The sequence below is a fragment of the Aulonocara stuartgranti genome (genome assembly GCF_965226115.1).
Source record: "Aulonocara stuartgranti genome assembly, chromosome: 16".
NCBI classification, from domain to species: Eukaryota; Metazoa; Chordata; class Actinopteri; order Cichliformes; family Cichlidae; genus Aulonocara; species Aulonocara stuartgranti.
In genome coordinates this window covers 12,482,734-12,498,160 of record NC_138952.1, presented here as the reverse complement: position 1 = coordinate 12,498,160, position 15,427 = coordinate 12,482,734, and the positions used below count along the sequence as shown (strand labels likewise).

At 43.7% G+C, this 15,427-nt stretch overlaps 3 protein-coding genes across 3 annotated transcripts in view; 2 read left to right on the top strand and 1 right to left on the bottom strand.

Annotated features, from left to right (window-relative positions):
- The window catches only part of znf148 (zinc finger protein 148), a 21,619-nt gene extending 12,944 nt beyond the window's left edge, over positions 1-8,675 (bottom strand). The window contains exon 1 of the mRNA XM_082509420.1: positions 8,638-8,675. The gene's annotated coding sequence lies outside the window, so the exon portion shown is untranslated. The remainder of the gene's footprint in view (positions 1-8,637) is intronic.
- Positions 1-15,427, top strand: part of LOC309691619 (polyprenol dehydrogenase) — a 56,051-nt gene that overhangs the window by 1,753 nt on the left and 38,871 nt on the right. The gene's annotated exons all lie outside the window — the stretch shown is intronic.
- Positions 8,639-15,427, top strand: LOC309690458 (uncharacterized protein; the record flags this gene model as incomplete). The annotated part of the gene is made up of 3 exons (XM_082507489.1): positions 8,639-9,649; positions 13,123-13,204; positions 15,360-15,427. Exons 1-3 carry the CDS (start codon positions 8,714-8,716, stop codon positions 15,425-15,427), a joined length of 1,086 nt encoding a protein of 361 aa, XP_082363615.1. The 5' UTR covers positions 8,639-8,713.

Here is a 15,427-nt window from a genome sequence, read left to right as displayed (position 1 = left end):
GTCTTGGTTTAGGAAGGTGTACTGATATTTACTCTTACACCCACACACATAAATAAACACGCTGCAAATTGGCCAAGCACTTGTCCCTATTGCAGGCACCTTGGCCCCCGTGCATGCAGACTATCACATGCCCCATAAAGCTATTACACATGTGAGATGCCTGCCATTTTCATCATGGTCCAAAGCATTTTATGTTACCTTAACCAACATTCAACTGTGAAAATTAACACATTTTGGATGTGTCAAAGTGAAGGATTTGAAGGACACACCAAGGACATGTTGATTTTTTAAGTGTGAATGCATAGAGAAAAATTCGTGTTATTTATTTTTTCAATCACCTGCAGAGTAGAGTTGATTTGTTTTCTTCACATCTTTGCAACATAAATATATCTTACACATCCTGACACAACAAAAGGACAAAGAAAACACATGACTTGATACTTTGAAATATAACAGAGCAGTGATTACTGAGAGATAATCGCTGACTGCAGCTGACACTCTAGTTTCGCCACTTGCTAGACCACATCACTATTTCTTCCATAAACACCACAGGGATTAAAAAAAAGCCTGAGCATCTCCTCAGCCCAACTCACAAGGAAAGTGCAAGTTTAGGCTTAAAATTTTTAAACCTTCTTATTTTGAGCTATGGTTGCAACACTCTAGTATTTAAATATCCAAGAGCAGCCTAAATGCTGGATGCAGTCATGAGGAAGAAACCCCGCAGCCTCTTAAACTGTTGTGAGTGCTCTCCTGCGGAGAAAAGGAGAGTGGCTGGATGGCAGATGCCCTTTTTGACCGCACAACTAAATGATTTCTGCGAGCCAAAAGCAAATATGCAGCGAGCCTGTGACACCTCTCAACACATGCACACACATATACGTGGCCACACACACAAGCTGAAAACGACAGCTCCGACTCTATCAGCTTCAGTAATGGCATAACAAGGGAAAGAGAAGGAATGGAAAGGTACTTATAATACCTGCTCCAGCTGTCTGTGTCTGTCTAAACTAGTGTCCTGGTTTGTGTATGTGTGTTTTAACACAGAAAGAAGGGTAAAAAAAAATGTTTGAGTGACTTTGTGCAGTTTTTTTTTGTAAAGGAAAATGGCTGCATGTGTGCATATGTGTGTGTGTGTCACAGCGTGGGAGGGGGTTAAACACTGACATGCTCCTGGATGACAGATACAAAAAAAGTGGAGCAGGGAGGGCTCAGTGGTAGTCAGTGAGGGAGACAGGTTGTGTGTGTGTGTGTACAGTAGGAGTGCACACATGCATGAGTATGAAATTCACTCAAGTTTATTGAAAATGTGTTCATTCATTGAATACATGTGTAAACCGTGATACTGTAGTGTGCCAACTGTGTACGGGCATAAGCAGTTTATGTAGTGTGTTTGTGTGTGTCTGTGTTGGCAAATTGTTAAACAACCCTTATCATACACACTCTGATTATTAAAAAAAGAACAGAATCCTTCCTACATTGTCCAGCTGTTTCTTTAATGAGAATGAGATGAATCATAAGCATCATTTGGAAACAACACAGCAGATTAATACCAGTTTTGTTAAACCTAAATTAAACAAATACACTGTAAGAGATGAAAATATATGATAACTCAATCCCTGATTTAAAAAAAAAAAGTATCTTTGTGGTGACTGTATCAGCTGTTTTGTTTAAAATTTGTCAAATGTTCCTCACTAAGGTGTGTTTTTATTATCCTAGTCGATGTTCTCGGGTACACCAACACAGCAAACACTGATCTTGTTCTCTTCTGCTTCATTTTAATATTGAAATGGGAGAAGCAGCTAGTTCTAGAATATATTTTCCATTGTGTTTATCGTTCCCTTTTTAAAAACAGTCACTTTAGTAGGGAAGCATCTTTCCGCCATGAAAAAAACAAAGAGATAATAACCCGAAAGTTTGACTTCTGCCCCACTCCAAAAAAAAAGTTACTTTTTTTTCAAGGGCGGACACAACCTTCCAAGCTCCTGTTTAAATACAAAATTTTGGTTCATGTTATTGTTGCCACCTCTAAAAGTTCCAACCTCCATTGAGAGAAATATTGTTTTTCTCGTTATTCAGCATGTCAAAATAGTACTAAAGTCTACTGTTCTTATAGCCGCAAATGAAGGCAACTTGCTGTTTGGACGCAAAGTAATCAATGCTAAGATAGATAAAATGACACACACTCATCTGCTGTTCAGGAAATGTGAATGAATGTAACCTGAAAATGACAAGAGACATTTGGAAACCGAAGCACCAAATAACAACATTTTTTAAAATTATTACTCATCAGTAAAATTGAACATCTGAAACTTTTAGACTGCTTCATTATTTGTTTTATATTCAGTGATTCCATGTCTACAAAAACATTTTCCAACATTCAGCCTGGTCATAAATTAAATTTCACAAAAATCAGTTTTGTGAAATTTAATTTGTTCTGCACCAGTGAAAACCTCTGCAATTGAAAAGTGAAGGTAGCACGGAAGTGCTACCTTAAATTCTACTGAGACTTGGCTGATTAGGGGTGCTGTTACATTGAGTGACAAACAGATGGTCTTTCATCATTTGTTTAAAGGCTTGGCCAGTGTGTGTGTGTGTGTGTTTTAAATTTAGCATCTCTTCTGTTATAAACTGTGAACCATGGCTGCACCTTTTAAACCAAACACTCCAGCCGTGTTTGCATCACCTGTACCCAGGTCAGTTAGACTATAAAAAAGGTAATCTTCTTCTTCTTCTCTTTGTTTGCATATTAATTTTTTAAGGAGGACGTCGACAAAGATGGAAAGGATTCGTTCAGCCTGCTTGAATTTTAATACGTTTTGATAGATCCAGGTTCAATTGAGATTGAAGTTATAAAATATGTAGGGACAAAAGTAAATTATTGAAACTTGAAGAGGAGAAGGGATTTGTTAACATATTCAAGCCTCACAATGTGCGCAAACTGTATATGACAAAGTGTGTGTGTGTGTTGCTGCAGACATGTAAAAAAAAAACAACTCTTCAGCCCTGCATAATACTCCCCCCCATAAATATAGAATGCAGACCAGATGACCAGATCATAAATATGAATGTAAATAGTCAGAATTTTTTATCTGGGATGGAAAAATGTGGTGTTTGTCAAAGAGCACAGAAGCTCCATGAAAATCTGATGGCTAAAGAGGGAAATTTAATGATCCTGTTGTTTGTCATTTACTGTAAATAATTAATACTTATGTATATTTCAGTTTTTAACATTTGCTTTTCAGGTGTTGCACACCATATTGTTAATTTATTTATAAACATTCTGGATGTCCATCAACAAGGTAATTCCCAGGACATGCATAAGGTCTATCTGCTTAACTAATTTACTAAAATCATGTGTAATTAAAAATAACCTTTACCCCTTGATGAACTCATTATTATTTTCTGCTCCATTGCTACTCACAATCACTCTGCCAAAAAAAGGTGCGTCGCCTGACTTTGAAAGAACTGGTCTTTGTTTTGAGATCATCTGATTTTTAGAAAAATGTAAAACCTTCATGTTTGGGTCATGAAATTACCAAGTTACATTTAAAAATTAAAAAGCTAACAAACTGCTTTGACTTGAAATTACTTTAAGGTGAATGCTTTAACAAATGTGACATGGGTGTGTGTGTTTATGCGTGTGCGTGTGTCTATCTCATTAACCCTCGAGTGAATCCATCCATTCACACAGACACTAATACATACCCCATAGCGATGCGGTCACTGAAGTGAAATGAGTTTAATTAACTTCATGACATCAAAAATAAAACATTTTGTGGTTGTTAAGTTGCGATGTTACCTTGAGGTTTTGTTGGTTTTGGTCATGCTATATAGTTTGGTAATAATGAGAATATCTCATATAAAAATGCTTCGACTTTAATCAAATCCTGACTGTCTCACCAAAGGCTACAAAAAAAAAAAAAAAGAAGTTTAATAAAGGCTTTTTAAATACAGATTAAAATTTAAAACTGGAATCACAATCTCAAGTCAAATATACTAAAGATGTTTTGATGTAGAACAGGGGATGGCAAACTCCACAGAGCTAATTTTAAGCAATTCTTGACACCAAAAATCTTTATGGAGCAACAAAATGTGTTTGAGTCTTATAATAACTTATTTAAGCTATTTGTTATGTATTTCTAGTGTTTAAATAACATTTTTACTTGGTATAACCAGAGAAGTTTAACTTTTCGGGTTAAATAAAGTGCATTTCTCTTATTTTACCTTAATGAGGGTGATAACCTAGTAAATATAAATATGTGTCTTTTAATGTTATTAATGGGTGTAATTTAAAAAGAAAAAAGAAAAAAATAATATAGCTCTCAATATAGTCAATGTAAACAAAAATGTGTTCAATTTGATTTGAATTAATGTTCAGCAACAGAATCCATAGTATTATGAACCATCAATGCTATTGCAGGGTAGGTTCAGCAAAATTAAGTGGATAAGTCCTTTTTTTTTCAGTCACATTGAGTCACTGGAGATAGGAAAAAAAAGAGCGACATATGGCTCTGGAACAGCAAATATGAGACCCCAGAGTTACTGTACTGTTTTTATCTTAGTTTGTCCGACTGAAATTATAGAGAAAGTCTTTTTTTTAATGTCCTGTGCATTAAGCTGTATATTGCAGTAGCATCAACGGTTCATTATTGCTAAGGATGTGCTTACGAAACCAAAAAAAGAAGTTAGTAATGAGACAGAAAACATGCTCCTCTTTGAGAAATGATTAGTTGCTTCACTCGTGTGCCATCTTATTATTCACTGCCATCAGTACAAGGCTCTATGTCTGGGACATCCTGTGGAATATCATATTTGTGACCAGAAACGGCCCTAACCAATCTGGCGCCCTAGGCAAGATTTTAGGTGGCGCCCCCCTACATCAGCAGTGTAGTGTAATGTTGTAACAAATAATATTTCTATTAAATAAGCTTTACTTTGCATTTTAATTAACGTGGGATTATTTTTTGTATTTAGAAATAATAGTACCAACTTTCTTTTTTTTTTCAACATTTGTGGCCCTGGCGTGGCGCCCCCTGATGGACGGCGCCCTTAGCATTTGCCTATACGGCCTATGCCACGGGCCGGCCCTGTTTGTGACGCTGGGTCATCCTGAGACAGCTTCAGCTGTCTGAGGGCAAGTACTTTGTTTTCAGGTTAAGATTTCCATAGGGGTTAATTTTAGGAGGGACAAAGTATTAAAACTAATCTCAGCATTTTTTGCCTGTGTGAGTGAACGCTGTAGAGCCGGGGTGGGAAATATTCCCAAAGGGGCACATGAGAAACTGAGACTTTTGTCGAGGGCTGCGCCAAGAAGTTGAACTCAGTTCGGCTCAATTTTAAATTTATTTCTTTTTAAACTGTATAAACTGCAACTGCCAAGAGTAGATGTTACAATTAAGCCCTAATTGTGGCCTCTTGGGAAAATTAATTGCCCTCCCCTACTGCTCATTCCTGAGCATCTTTTTACGATGATCTCACTGTAAAAGGGGAGATTCCTCATTGTGAAGGTCTACAACTAAAATTGTAGACCTTCAGAAATTGGCTCTCAGAAATAATGCAGATGCACTGGAACACGCATACACACACACACACACACACACACCTCAAAGCCATAAAAATAGATTGTGAGTGACTCAGCCGTTATGTAAAGTCCATCTCTGATAGGGCCGCCTGGGGCTGTTTATGTCAGTTTAGCTTGACGGCACTAGAGCTGAGGTGACACATGTCTGCTGTGTCCGAGCTTCAACACACATTCACAGAGCCACACACACGCGCACGCACACTTTTCCCAGAACATACGTGTGATCCTCTCAGTCTTCTTTCCTCTCTGCATTCCCCAGCGTGTGTCCCCCAATGGACAAGGATGTGATATAGTCAGCGTAATGGACTCCCCGCAGCCCAAACAGACTACGTTATTAGCATTTTAGCGCAGACTGGGACGGAAACACCATGTTAGACATGATTCATATCCACCATTCCTCTGGTCAGTTAGGCAGCTCAATCAGGACTGGTAAACATTAGCAACTGTGGACTTAAATCAAGAGTATGACTGTAGATTAACTTGATTTTGTTTTTTATTGAACATCAAATCAGATTCCGCCACAGAAAATATGTTATACTGGGAATTTGATTATATATTTATCAACTGTACTGGTCCCCTATGAGAAAACCTGGGCGGTCTTAATTATAGTGAGACATTTTAATCAGCTTCCATCTATGTTTCCTTCCTTATTATCCTGGGTGTGAATATAGACCTTTACACTGGTGCAGAGATTTTTGTATCCTCAGCAAAGTGTGCAATGAGTGTTTGGGGAGGTCACATTTAAAGATCCGAATTTATCTGAAAGTTCTGCTGACCAGCCATAAACACATAATCATAAACACAATTGTTGAGAGTAGTAATGGCCTCTTGTCACCATCCCCATTCCTTATCCTCACGCCACCACACTTTTTGCTTACTGTATCTTTGCTTTAATGATTCCCATCCACTCTTAGACATTAGGAAAAACGGGTTTGCATGTAATGATGGTTGGACCCCAAATGCAGATTCGCAAGAAGACAGGGATCAAATGAGAACCTTTATTAAAGCCATTTGAGTAGTCTGAAAGGCTACAAAATAACAAAGTCAGGTAACAGTAGGACATGCCAAAGAACCAAAACAATTTGAGGGTGGCAGAATGGAAACAACTTGGGAACTACACACAGCTGAACTACATCTGATAACAACACTCTGGGAGGTAAATTTGGCAAAAAGATACATGACTATCAAAATAACACAGGAAGTAACGAAACAGAGAGTATCTCACTATATACGGGGAACAAGGAATGTAACGTGAACTGATAGGAGGAATACCACAAACACAACTGTAACTGCAATAAACAAGTACAAAGCTGAAAATGCAAAAAGTAAGAATCAGACTGAATGTAAGTAATGATAAACAGAGCTTAAGACTTTTTAAAAAAAACCCAATGAGCCAGGACCATGCCTGGATTATTTGTGATAACATTTGACCCTACTTCAGGCACATTTCCTTTTACATATCTGTACATTTTCAACATTTAAAATGTCTTTTAAAAAGGGTTAGACATACAGGAAAGCAAATAAGCACTGTGATATCTTCTAAATGACCTAAAAAATACCAAACAGTTATTCAGATCCCATTTCATAATGCTAGACCGGACTGCTTGACCGAGCTGAAGTGGGGTTTTGGGGTTTAACAGAGGGGTAGCTGACGCCCTTGAAGCCAAGAAAGCAGTACACATAAACATCCTTGAAGGTTTTCCGTGTTCACATAATCCTGGAGTGTGAGACAGGAAGAGAAAAAAGCCGAGAGAGAGCGAGAGATGAAAGAGTCTCCTCGTATCCCGTCTCAGTGACAACAGATCTCAGACAGACAGAAAGAGAGGCACACACTGACTCACAGACCGTTAAATTGAATGTGTTAAATACTGTGTGTGTGTGTGTCTGTCTCGCTGTGTGTGTGTGTGAGTGTTCGGTGTACAGAGTTAATGACAGTCTTAATTGGTGCAGGCAAATATCCCTCCCACTGTTCCTCATTCTACATCTACTAATAGAAAGACATTCACTCCCTTAAGACAGTTAGCAATAATGGTGGTGGGATGTATTTGATAAACATGAATGTGCGCACACACACATATACACAGATTTTTGTCTCTTGCATTCTGATGAACTCATTGTGCACATCTTGCATGCATTATTAACATCTTTACACTTGAGCCTCCACAGCCAAAACACGCAGTATAGACTCTTACATATTTTGAAAGACTGCCCTCGGTTCCACCTTTTAGGCAGGTACCATAAATGGAGGGATTGCTTGGCCCAAGTTTAATTTGGGAAGTTGTTGAAAGCTTGTGAGATAGGATGGCTTTAGAGTTATGCTTATCTTTCCTGGAAACTGGAAAGAGTTATAGTTCAAGTTATTATACGGTCAGGTTATCATGTGAGAGGAATTTACTCTAATGCTGATCAGCTGTCTGAAGCTTGTTGAAGTTCAGCATGTTGTTTGAAACATTGTCATGGTCCTGGGCCATGTGGGCCCAGTATTCTTAGTTCTTTGTATTTTTGTATTTCGTTCCTTATTTTAGGCCACGTTTTCTGAGTTGCCCTCTTGTGTTGTTCCCTTAGTGTTTTCCATTCGTGGCTTTTGCCCCCTGTGTGCCCCTCTGTGTATCTGTGAGCCCTCGTCTCTCCTTATGTTTTATTCCATGTTTCCCCAGCCCACTATGCCCGTGCTCTCTCTCTCTCCTCCTGTTTGCACCTCTGTGTACTTCCTGTTTTACTTTGACAGTCTCCCGTCAGTGTTGTTTACTCCTGCCATGTCTTGTTATGTTTATCTGTGTCAGCTGTGTTCCCATGTGTGGCCACTTCCCCTGATCATCCCTCTTGTGTATTTAGTCTCTGTGTTTCATGTAGTCTGTGTCGCGTCGTCTGTGTTATCTCCCCTACCCCTTGTCATAGTTCCCCAGCCTCAACTAGTCCTAGTTTGTACCTTGTTTAGCCATAGTTTTCCCAGTCTATGTTCAGGTTTTCCCTCAGTTCCTTTGCTGCCTTGTTCCTTATGTTTTCGGCCCTAAATAAAGGCTCGCCTTCTGTTAAGTCCGGTTTTATGTCCTCACCTCTGTTTGCTCTTGGGTCCTCCACTCACTCCACACGGTCTGCCCCGGCGGTCCGTGACAGTACGACGCGACCAGTATGGACCCAGCGACACAGAGAAGGGAGGTTGTTCAGACAGTGGAAGCGCTATGCTGTCAGTGGATGCAGCGTTCCGGGGAGGAGGATACGGAGGAGTTGCTTCACCCATTGCGGGTGAGCGTAACCGTGTTCCCCTGGCTGTGGGAGGCGCTACCCCCCCTGATTTCTGATTACCTCCGCACCATCCTCCAACCCCGTCCTCAGGAGCAGGCGCCCAGCGCACGGGCCGCGTCACCACCGTTCCGCTGTCACGCAACTTCCCCATCACCGCCTCCACCATCTTGCGGCTCCGGGGTGATTAAAGTTGGCTCACTGAGACTCGGACGCAACCTGGGGTCGCTACCATCCATTCCTTCGTACGCGAGCCGCTCACCCTCGCCGTTTCGTTCGGACTTCGCTTCTCCAGCCTCCTTTCTGGCACGGATGTGGTCGGAGGATGAGGAGCCAGCCGTCACAGCTATCAATGTTGTGTCAACAGCCGCTGCTAGGAGGAAGCGGCGCCTTCGTCGCCGCCGCACGTCAGCGCAGCCAGAGTCCGGGGTGTCGTCAGAGCAGTCGCCTGGGCCGGAACCGCTGGCCGAAGCCGCCTCCGAGTCCGTGTCAGCAGTGATTTTCGGCTCTGAGGAGATGTCCCCACAAATCACTGCCCGGGACATCGCTGAACGGGAGCAGGTGGTTCTCGCGGAGCTGGAGGAGAAGCTCCGGTGGAAGCCGTGGCTGACCCCCGACTGTGAGCAAGTCTTTCGGGGAACGCGCCTCGCTCTTGGGGGCCCGCGGAGCTGCCAGGGCCTGCCCCGTTTCACTTCCCCTGCAACCGGAGCTTCCGTCACCGCGTCGCCTTCAGGGAAGAGGCGACGGCGACGTCACCGTGGCGCCGCGCGGCAGCTGGCGGTTGGGGAGGGTCTCGTTTCATCTCGTGCCCCTTCCGAAATGGAGGTGAGTGACTGTGCTTTTGCTCCACGTGTCTTTTCCATGGGCGACATCATGCCCACTGCTGAACTGCTGCCTTGCGGGCTCAGCCATAAGAGAGGCGATCGTATCAAAGAGCCAGAGTCCGTGCAAATATCTGTTTTACCGGCCAAGACTAAAGAGACTGTAAATGGACCAGCTGATAGTAATACTACGAGCAGCAAGACTGAAATTGAACAGCTAGAGAGGCCCCCCAAGGGTTGTAGAGTGTCTCAACATGAATGTTTAGCGTTTCCATGTGTGACCTGTGTTAACCACCACTCAATCACTGATGATGAGTCTGGGGGCATTCTTGTTGCTGGAAATGTGAGCAAAACTGAGCGTGACCCATTAAGTGGGGTTTCCAGGAATTGTGATGTAGAAGCTCTTCATGTGGCCGTACAAGCGCCAACAGAAACCCTGCCAGTGTCATGTAGCGAGGATGGCAGGGCTGTGTCTACCTGTTCTGAGGGAGCAGATAAGGAAATTCGATACCATGTTAATGATTTAGAGAAACCAGAGACTGTTTCCTGTGTGGCTTATATAACTGAGCCTTTTGACTCCCAGTTGAATGCGTCTGAGAATTGTGACCATGAACCCACTCTAGTTGGTGAGGACGCCACTGTGAATTCTAGGCATGGGAACTTAGACCCAGAAATTGACCCTCCTCCATTCCGTGAGGGCAGGGCACCTGTTTCCACCTCTGCCAGGAGTAATTCAGTCCAGGACCTGAGACCAGGTGGCGAACTGATAAACAGTGAGTACATGGGCACGTTAGCCAAGAAGGTGTATTGTGTGTCAGAACATGCTCGGCCTGAGACAGTCATAACTCATGCTAGAGGGTCTATGGATAACCTGGACTGTGTTCTGGATGCTGTGAGAGATAAGGAAACTGTGTTTAGCTCCACAGCGAGGGCAGCCAAGGGCAGCAGAAGCCACGTTAATGGCTTAAAAGGACAAAGTTCTGTTTCAGGTGTTGCTCCCTCAGCCACGCCCCATGAAGCTAATGATCCCAAGGCTGAGTTTGAAGTGCAGTCTACTTTGGTTTTCTGTGACATGACGAATAACATTGTATGTGTTACTGATCGTGACACTGGAAACGTACCCCTAGGCAATATTTCCGCTGGCAGCCATGTGGAGGTCGTCCATGTGACCAAGTTTTCTCACATTAAACCTGAGACAATGAACTCTGAGTTTAAAGATTCTAAGACTGTTGACTCAGGAGACATTGTGTTCTCAGAGTCTAACGCCGGTACTGTGAACATTAAAAGCGTTCACTTTCTTGACCCCTGTTTGAAGATTGCAGGTGCTAAGGACAGTTCTTCACCTGCCCTCTCAGAGCGTGGAGTTATGTCCCAGCGGTCTGTTTCGCCACAGGCTTCAGCCCAGCTAGCAGCGCAGCTCCCTGCCCAGTTCGCAGCCCGACCTGCATCTGCTGCTGGATGCCCGGGTGTGCCAGGCCGGCACCCCGCAGCGACTCCGCTGCTTCCTGCCACGCCAGCTGGAGGGCCCGAGGAGCCCGTTCAGCCTCCTGTCTCCACTGGAGGGTCCGAGGGGCCCGTTCAGCCTCATGCCACGTCTGCTGTACCGGTTGCTTCTCGGCCTGCTAGGAATGGCGTGAGCTTTCTCTCCGCCTCAGACTGCCTTCTGCTTCAGCCGTCTCTTCCTGCTGGAGGGCCCGAGTGGCCCGTCCAGCCTCACGCCTCGTCAGCTGGAGGGCCCGAGTGGCCCGTCCAGCCTCACGCCTCGTCAGCTGGAGGGCCCGAGTGGCCCGTCCAGCCTCACGCCTCGTCAGCTGGAGGGCCCGAGTGGCCCGTCCAGCCACCTTCGGCTTCTGCATCTGCTTCGTCTGCTGCGGCCCCGGCCTGTGCTTCGTCTGCTGCGGCCCCGGCCTGTGCTTCGTCTGGTCCCGCCACGATTGGTCCTGTGCCCACCGGGCCTCGGCCAGTATGCCTGACACTGGAGAGCCGCCATTGCCTTCCGCACGGCCGGCCTCCGGACCAGCTCTGTCACCTGTGCCACCCGCCTGGTCGGCCCCCCGACCGTGTGACCCGTGAACTCTTGTGCCTGTGGGCTCTGGGTCGGCCCCCTGAACTTTCTTCGGACTATGGTCATGTGCTCCTGTGTTTTCTGTTTGTTTTTGTTTCCCGTTCTGGTCCCTCCGTCCTGGTCCCCCGCCTCCCGCCCTGGGTGGGATGTTTTCTGTTTTTGTTTTGTTTCTCGGGTTTGGGCTGTCGGGAGCCAGCCCTTTAGGGGGGTGATGTCATGGTCCTGGGCCATGTGGGCCCAGTATTCTTAGTTCTTTGTATTTTTGTATTTCGTTCCTTATTTTAGGCCACGTTTTCTGAGTTGCCCTCTTGTGTTGTTCCCTTAGTGTTTTCCATTCGTGGCTTTTGCCCCCTGTGTGCCCCTCTGTGTGCCCCTCTGTGTATCTGTGAGCCCTCGTCTCTCCTTATGTTTTATTCCATGTTTCCCCAGCCCACTATGCCCGTGCTCTCTCTCTCTCCTCCTGTTTGCACCTCTGTGTACTTCCTGTTTTACTTTGACAGTCTCCCGTCAGTGTTGTTTACTCCTGCCATGTCTTGTTATGTTTATCTGTGTCAGCTGTGTGGCCACTTCCCCTGATCATCCCTCTTGTGTATTTAGTCTCTGTGTTTCATGTAGTCTGTGTCGCGTCGTCTGTGTTATCTCCCCTACCCCTTGTCATAGTTCCCCAGCCTCAACTAGTCCTAGTTTGTACCTTGTTTAGCCATAGCTTTCCCAGTCTATGTTCAGGTTTTCCCTCAGTTCCTTTGCTGCCTTGTTCCTTATGTTTTTGGCCCTAAATAAAGGCTCGCCTTCTGTTAAGTCCGGTTTTGTGTCCTCACCTCTGTTTGCTCTTGGGTCCTCCACTCACTCCACACGGTCTGCCCCGGCGGTCCGTGACAAACATGCTAAAAATGAACGATTGAACAGACAATGATTTGACCTGTGTTCCTGATTATTTAGCCATCCAGCTATGGTCATGTTGGTGATCCAGTAATGAAAACGCAAAAGATTTTAGGACACAGTCAACTTTTGAGTTATTAGTAAAGACATTGAAATGCATGTAAAACAGAGTGAGTGTCAATATACAAAAAAATGTTCTACATCTAATGTGAAGCCAGGTAGTTGGTATATGCTGTCTGTAGTTCCACTGCAAACAAGTGCAAAAATCTCAGGTTTCACTTTCATGTTTACAAGCTGGCCTTTGGCTTTTCTCCCCATAGAAAACCTGTAGTGGCTACAGTTGAAGTGACACAGCTATTACCAATTCTGCCCACATAGTCTACTGCCTTTTCCCACCCATAGCTCACAGGACACATTTGGCCATCCGTGGAGGGGTTCTCCTTCTGAATGGCCTCTCCTGGGGTTTCTTCTCATTTTCCTTGTTAGTTACAATAAAAGTGTTTCTTTCAGTAAGTTTTTTCGTGTCTTCATAGGGAGCTGAGGCTGGGTTGGAAGCCCACGCTGCTGTGCCCTTTGAGACACGCTGGGCTCTACAAACAACCGCAAACAAGTGGGGTAAAGCACTAAAATCTAAACATTAAATGTTAAAGTACTGAACTCAAAGACAGGGATAGTTTAACACTTTAGAAAGTACACTTATGTGCTTCCTTGTCAAGAGATTTACAGCTCTCATATTTTTCTAAGCAACATCATTTGAAGCTGGGCATAAAAGTCAATATATATTTTTACACTGTACACACTTTTTGCATATATTGAAAAAACAAATCGGTGTTAATTAGAGAAAACCTATAGCTCTGAGTGCTCCAGCTCAGTTTCTAATCCTTATGCATCCTTATCACAACCTTCTATTAAAAGTTACTTTCTGCTGCTTTCTTATTCACAAAGGGCTGCCACAGCAGGTAGCATGTTTGATTTGGCAGATTTTTACATAAACCCCAAAGGGATTTGTGTCTTTTGTCTTGCTCGAATCAAACCCAGGATCCTTCACTTGTTAGGGAAACCGCTACACTACAGTCACACCTATTAACTGTGGAAAAACAGTATGCAAAACATTGCCCCTAAAAACACACTCAGGTTTAGTATTAAATTAAGTGCACTTTCCAGTTTTACCAGAAATTTGATGTGACTGGTTCCTTCTCTCCTTTCACAAAACATGACACCAAGAACACACCAATAGAAATATGCTGTGAACTGGTCAGCAGAAGACAGACACATATTTTCTGCTATTTAAACAAACTCAAGAATAAGTATACATAGACCTGTGCTTTAGTTTGCAAGACAAGCAGTTCCCCTTGGATTTGTCTGTCTTTTTTTCTTTTTTCTGCATATACATGTACACGTGTCATTACAGGCTTTACACCCTGCAGCTCTGGATAAGTCTACGCTTTGAATCTAACCTGGATTGTCTGCCTCTCGCATGGCAAAGACTTCTGAGGAAAAGCTACAAAAGAGGCAGCTCAAAGCCAGAGAAAAAGCTAACATCAATTCACACAAGCTGTTGCACTCCGGAGCCCAAATTGCCCATGACACACCCAGAAAATTCCCTTTCTTCACAATATGACACTTCACCTCCCATCTCTCGTGGGTAGCAGTTGATCAGGAACAAATACAAGCAGGGGAGTAGAGTGTTAAGGAAGAGCGCATCGAATCAGTATATAAAAACAGTTAGGGCCATTTTCTGCTAAAAATATCCAATACCATCTTCTTACCCAGAATAAGTCTATGGAAAAAAATGAAATAAAAACTGCATTTTAACTAGCACACACACACACACATAGACAGATCCCGCAGAGCTGTTGTCAGCCTGGATTTACAAAATAAGACAAGTTGGGCTTTGCAGGCAGCCAGTGGTTGTCATCAAGACTAGGTGACTGTTAGTTGGAGCTATTTTGATGCTGTTCACATGTTATTTGCTTCACACACCCTCCTGTCACGTATTGTTCCCAACATGTCTCGCGTGCGTTCAAACGTATGTGGGAATTTTTGTGCGCGTGTGCGACTGTGTATTCATGTGTCTGCCTGATTTCCCATCATCCCAAATAATCATCCCACAGTCATGCGTGAGATGCGATTTCCGTTAAACAATAGCAGGCCGGCTCGCCTTACTGACCCACAACCTCTCAGGCTGCGGGTGAACAAACACTCGTATGTGTGCACAACTCATCCTCTCAGCTTGAATTCACAGCAGCACATGCACTTTTGACTACACACACAGCCTCCGAAGCTCAGCCTCCATCAGGGTAGTGGTGATGACACAGTTTCTTTATGTTGATGCTCATTTAACTGCCTTCCTGAGCTGACTTTAATAACCGAGGCCAACTGCATGTCACTGCAGCAGTAGCCTTAACCACTGCATACTGGGCAAGAAGCGAACAAATACTAATGATTTTCCTGCCAAGAGGGGAAAAAAGGGAAGTTATTGTGAATGCCCCAGACCTGTCTTTAACACAAATGGTTGTAATTTTATTGAAATGAGGGACAGACTGGTTGGCCTACTTTGAGTGCCAGTGATGATTCAGCTCACACTGTTAGCCTGTCCGTCACTGTAGTAGGTAATCTGTTCAGATGTGTAGATTATAGATGAAAATGGGCAGTCATTTATGTTTTTAAAGAAACTTTAATTTCACCTTTTGGGACAACCACTCAATCCTGGGTGGTATTTGTCAGTCAGGTGTCAATCAAATACTACACTTTTTCTAACAAATTGAAGATATTGCTGAAAATGGAGCTGCCAGGCAGGAGGAAAACAGGAAGACCACAAAGAAGATCCGTGGATAG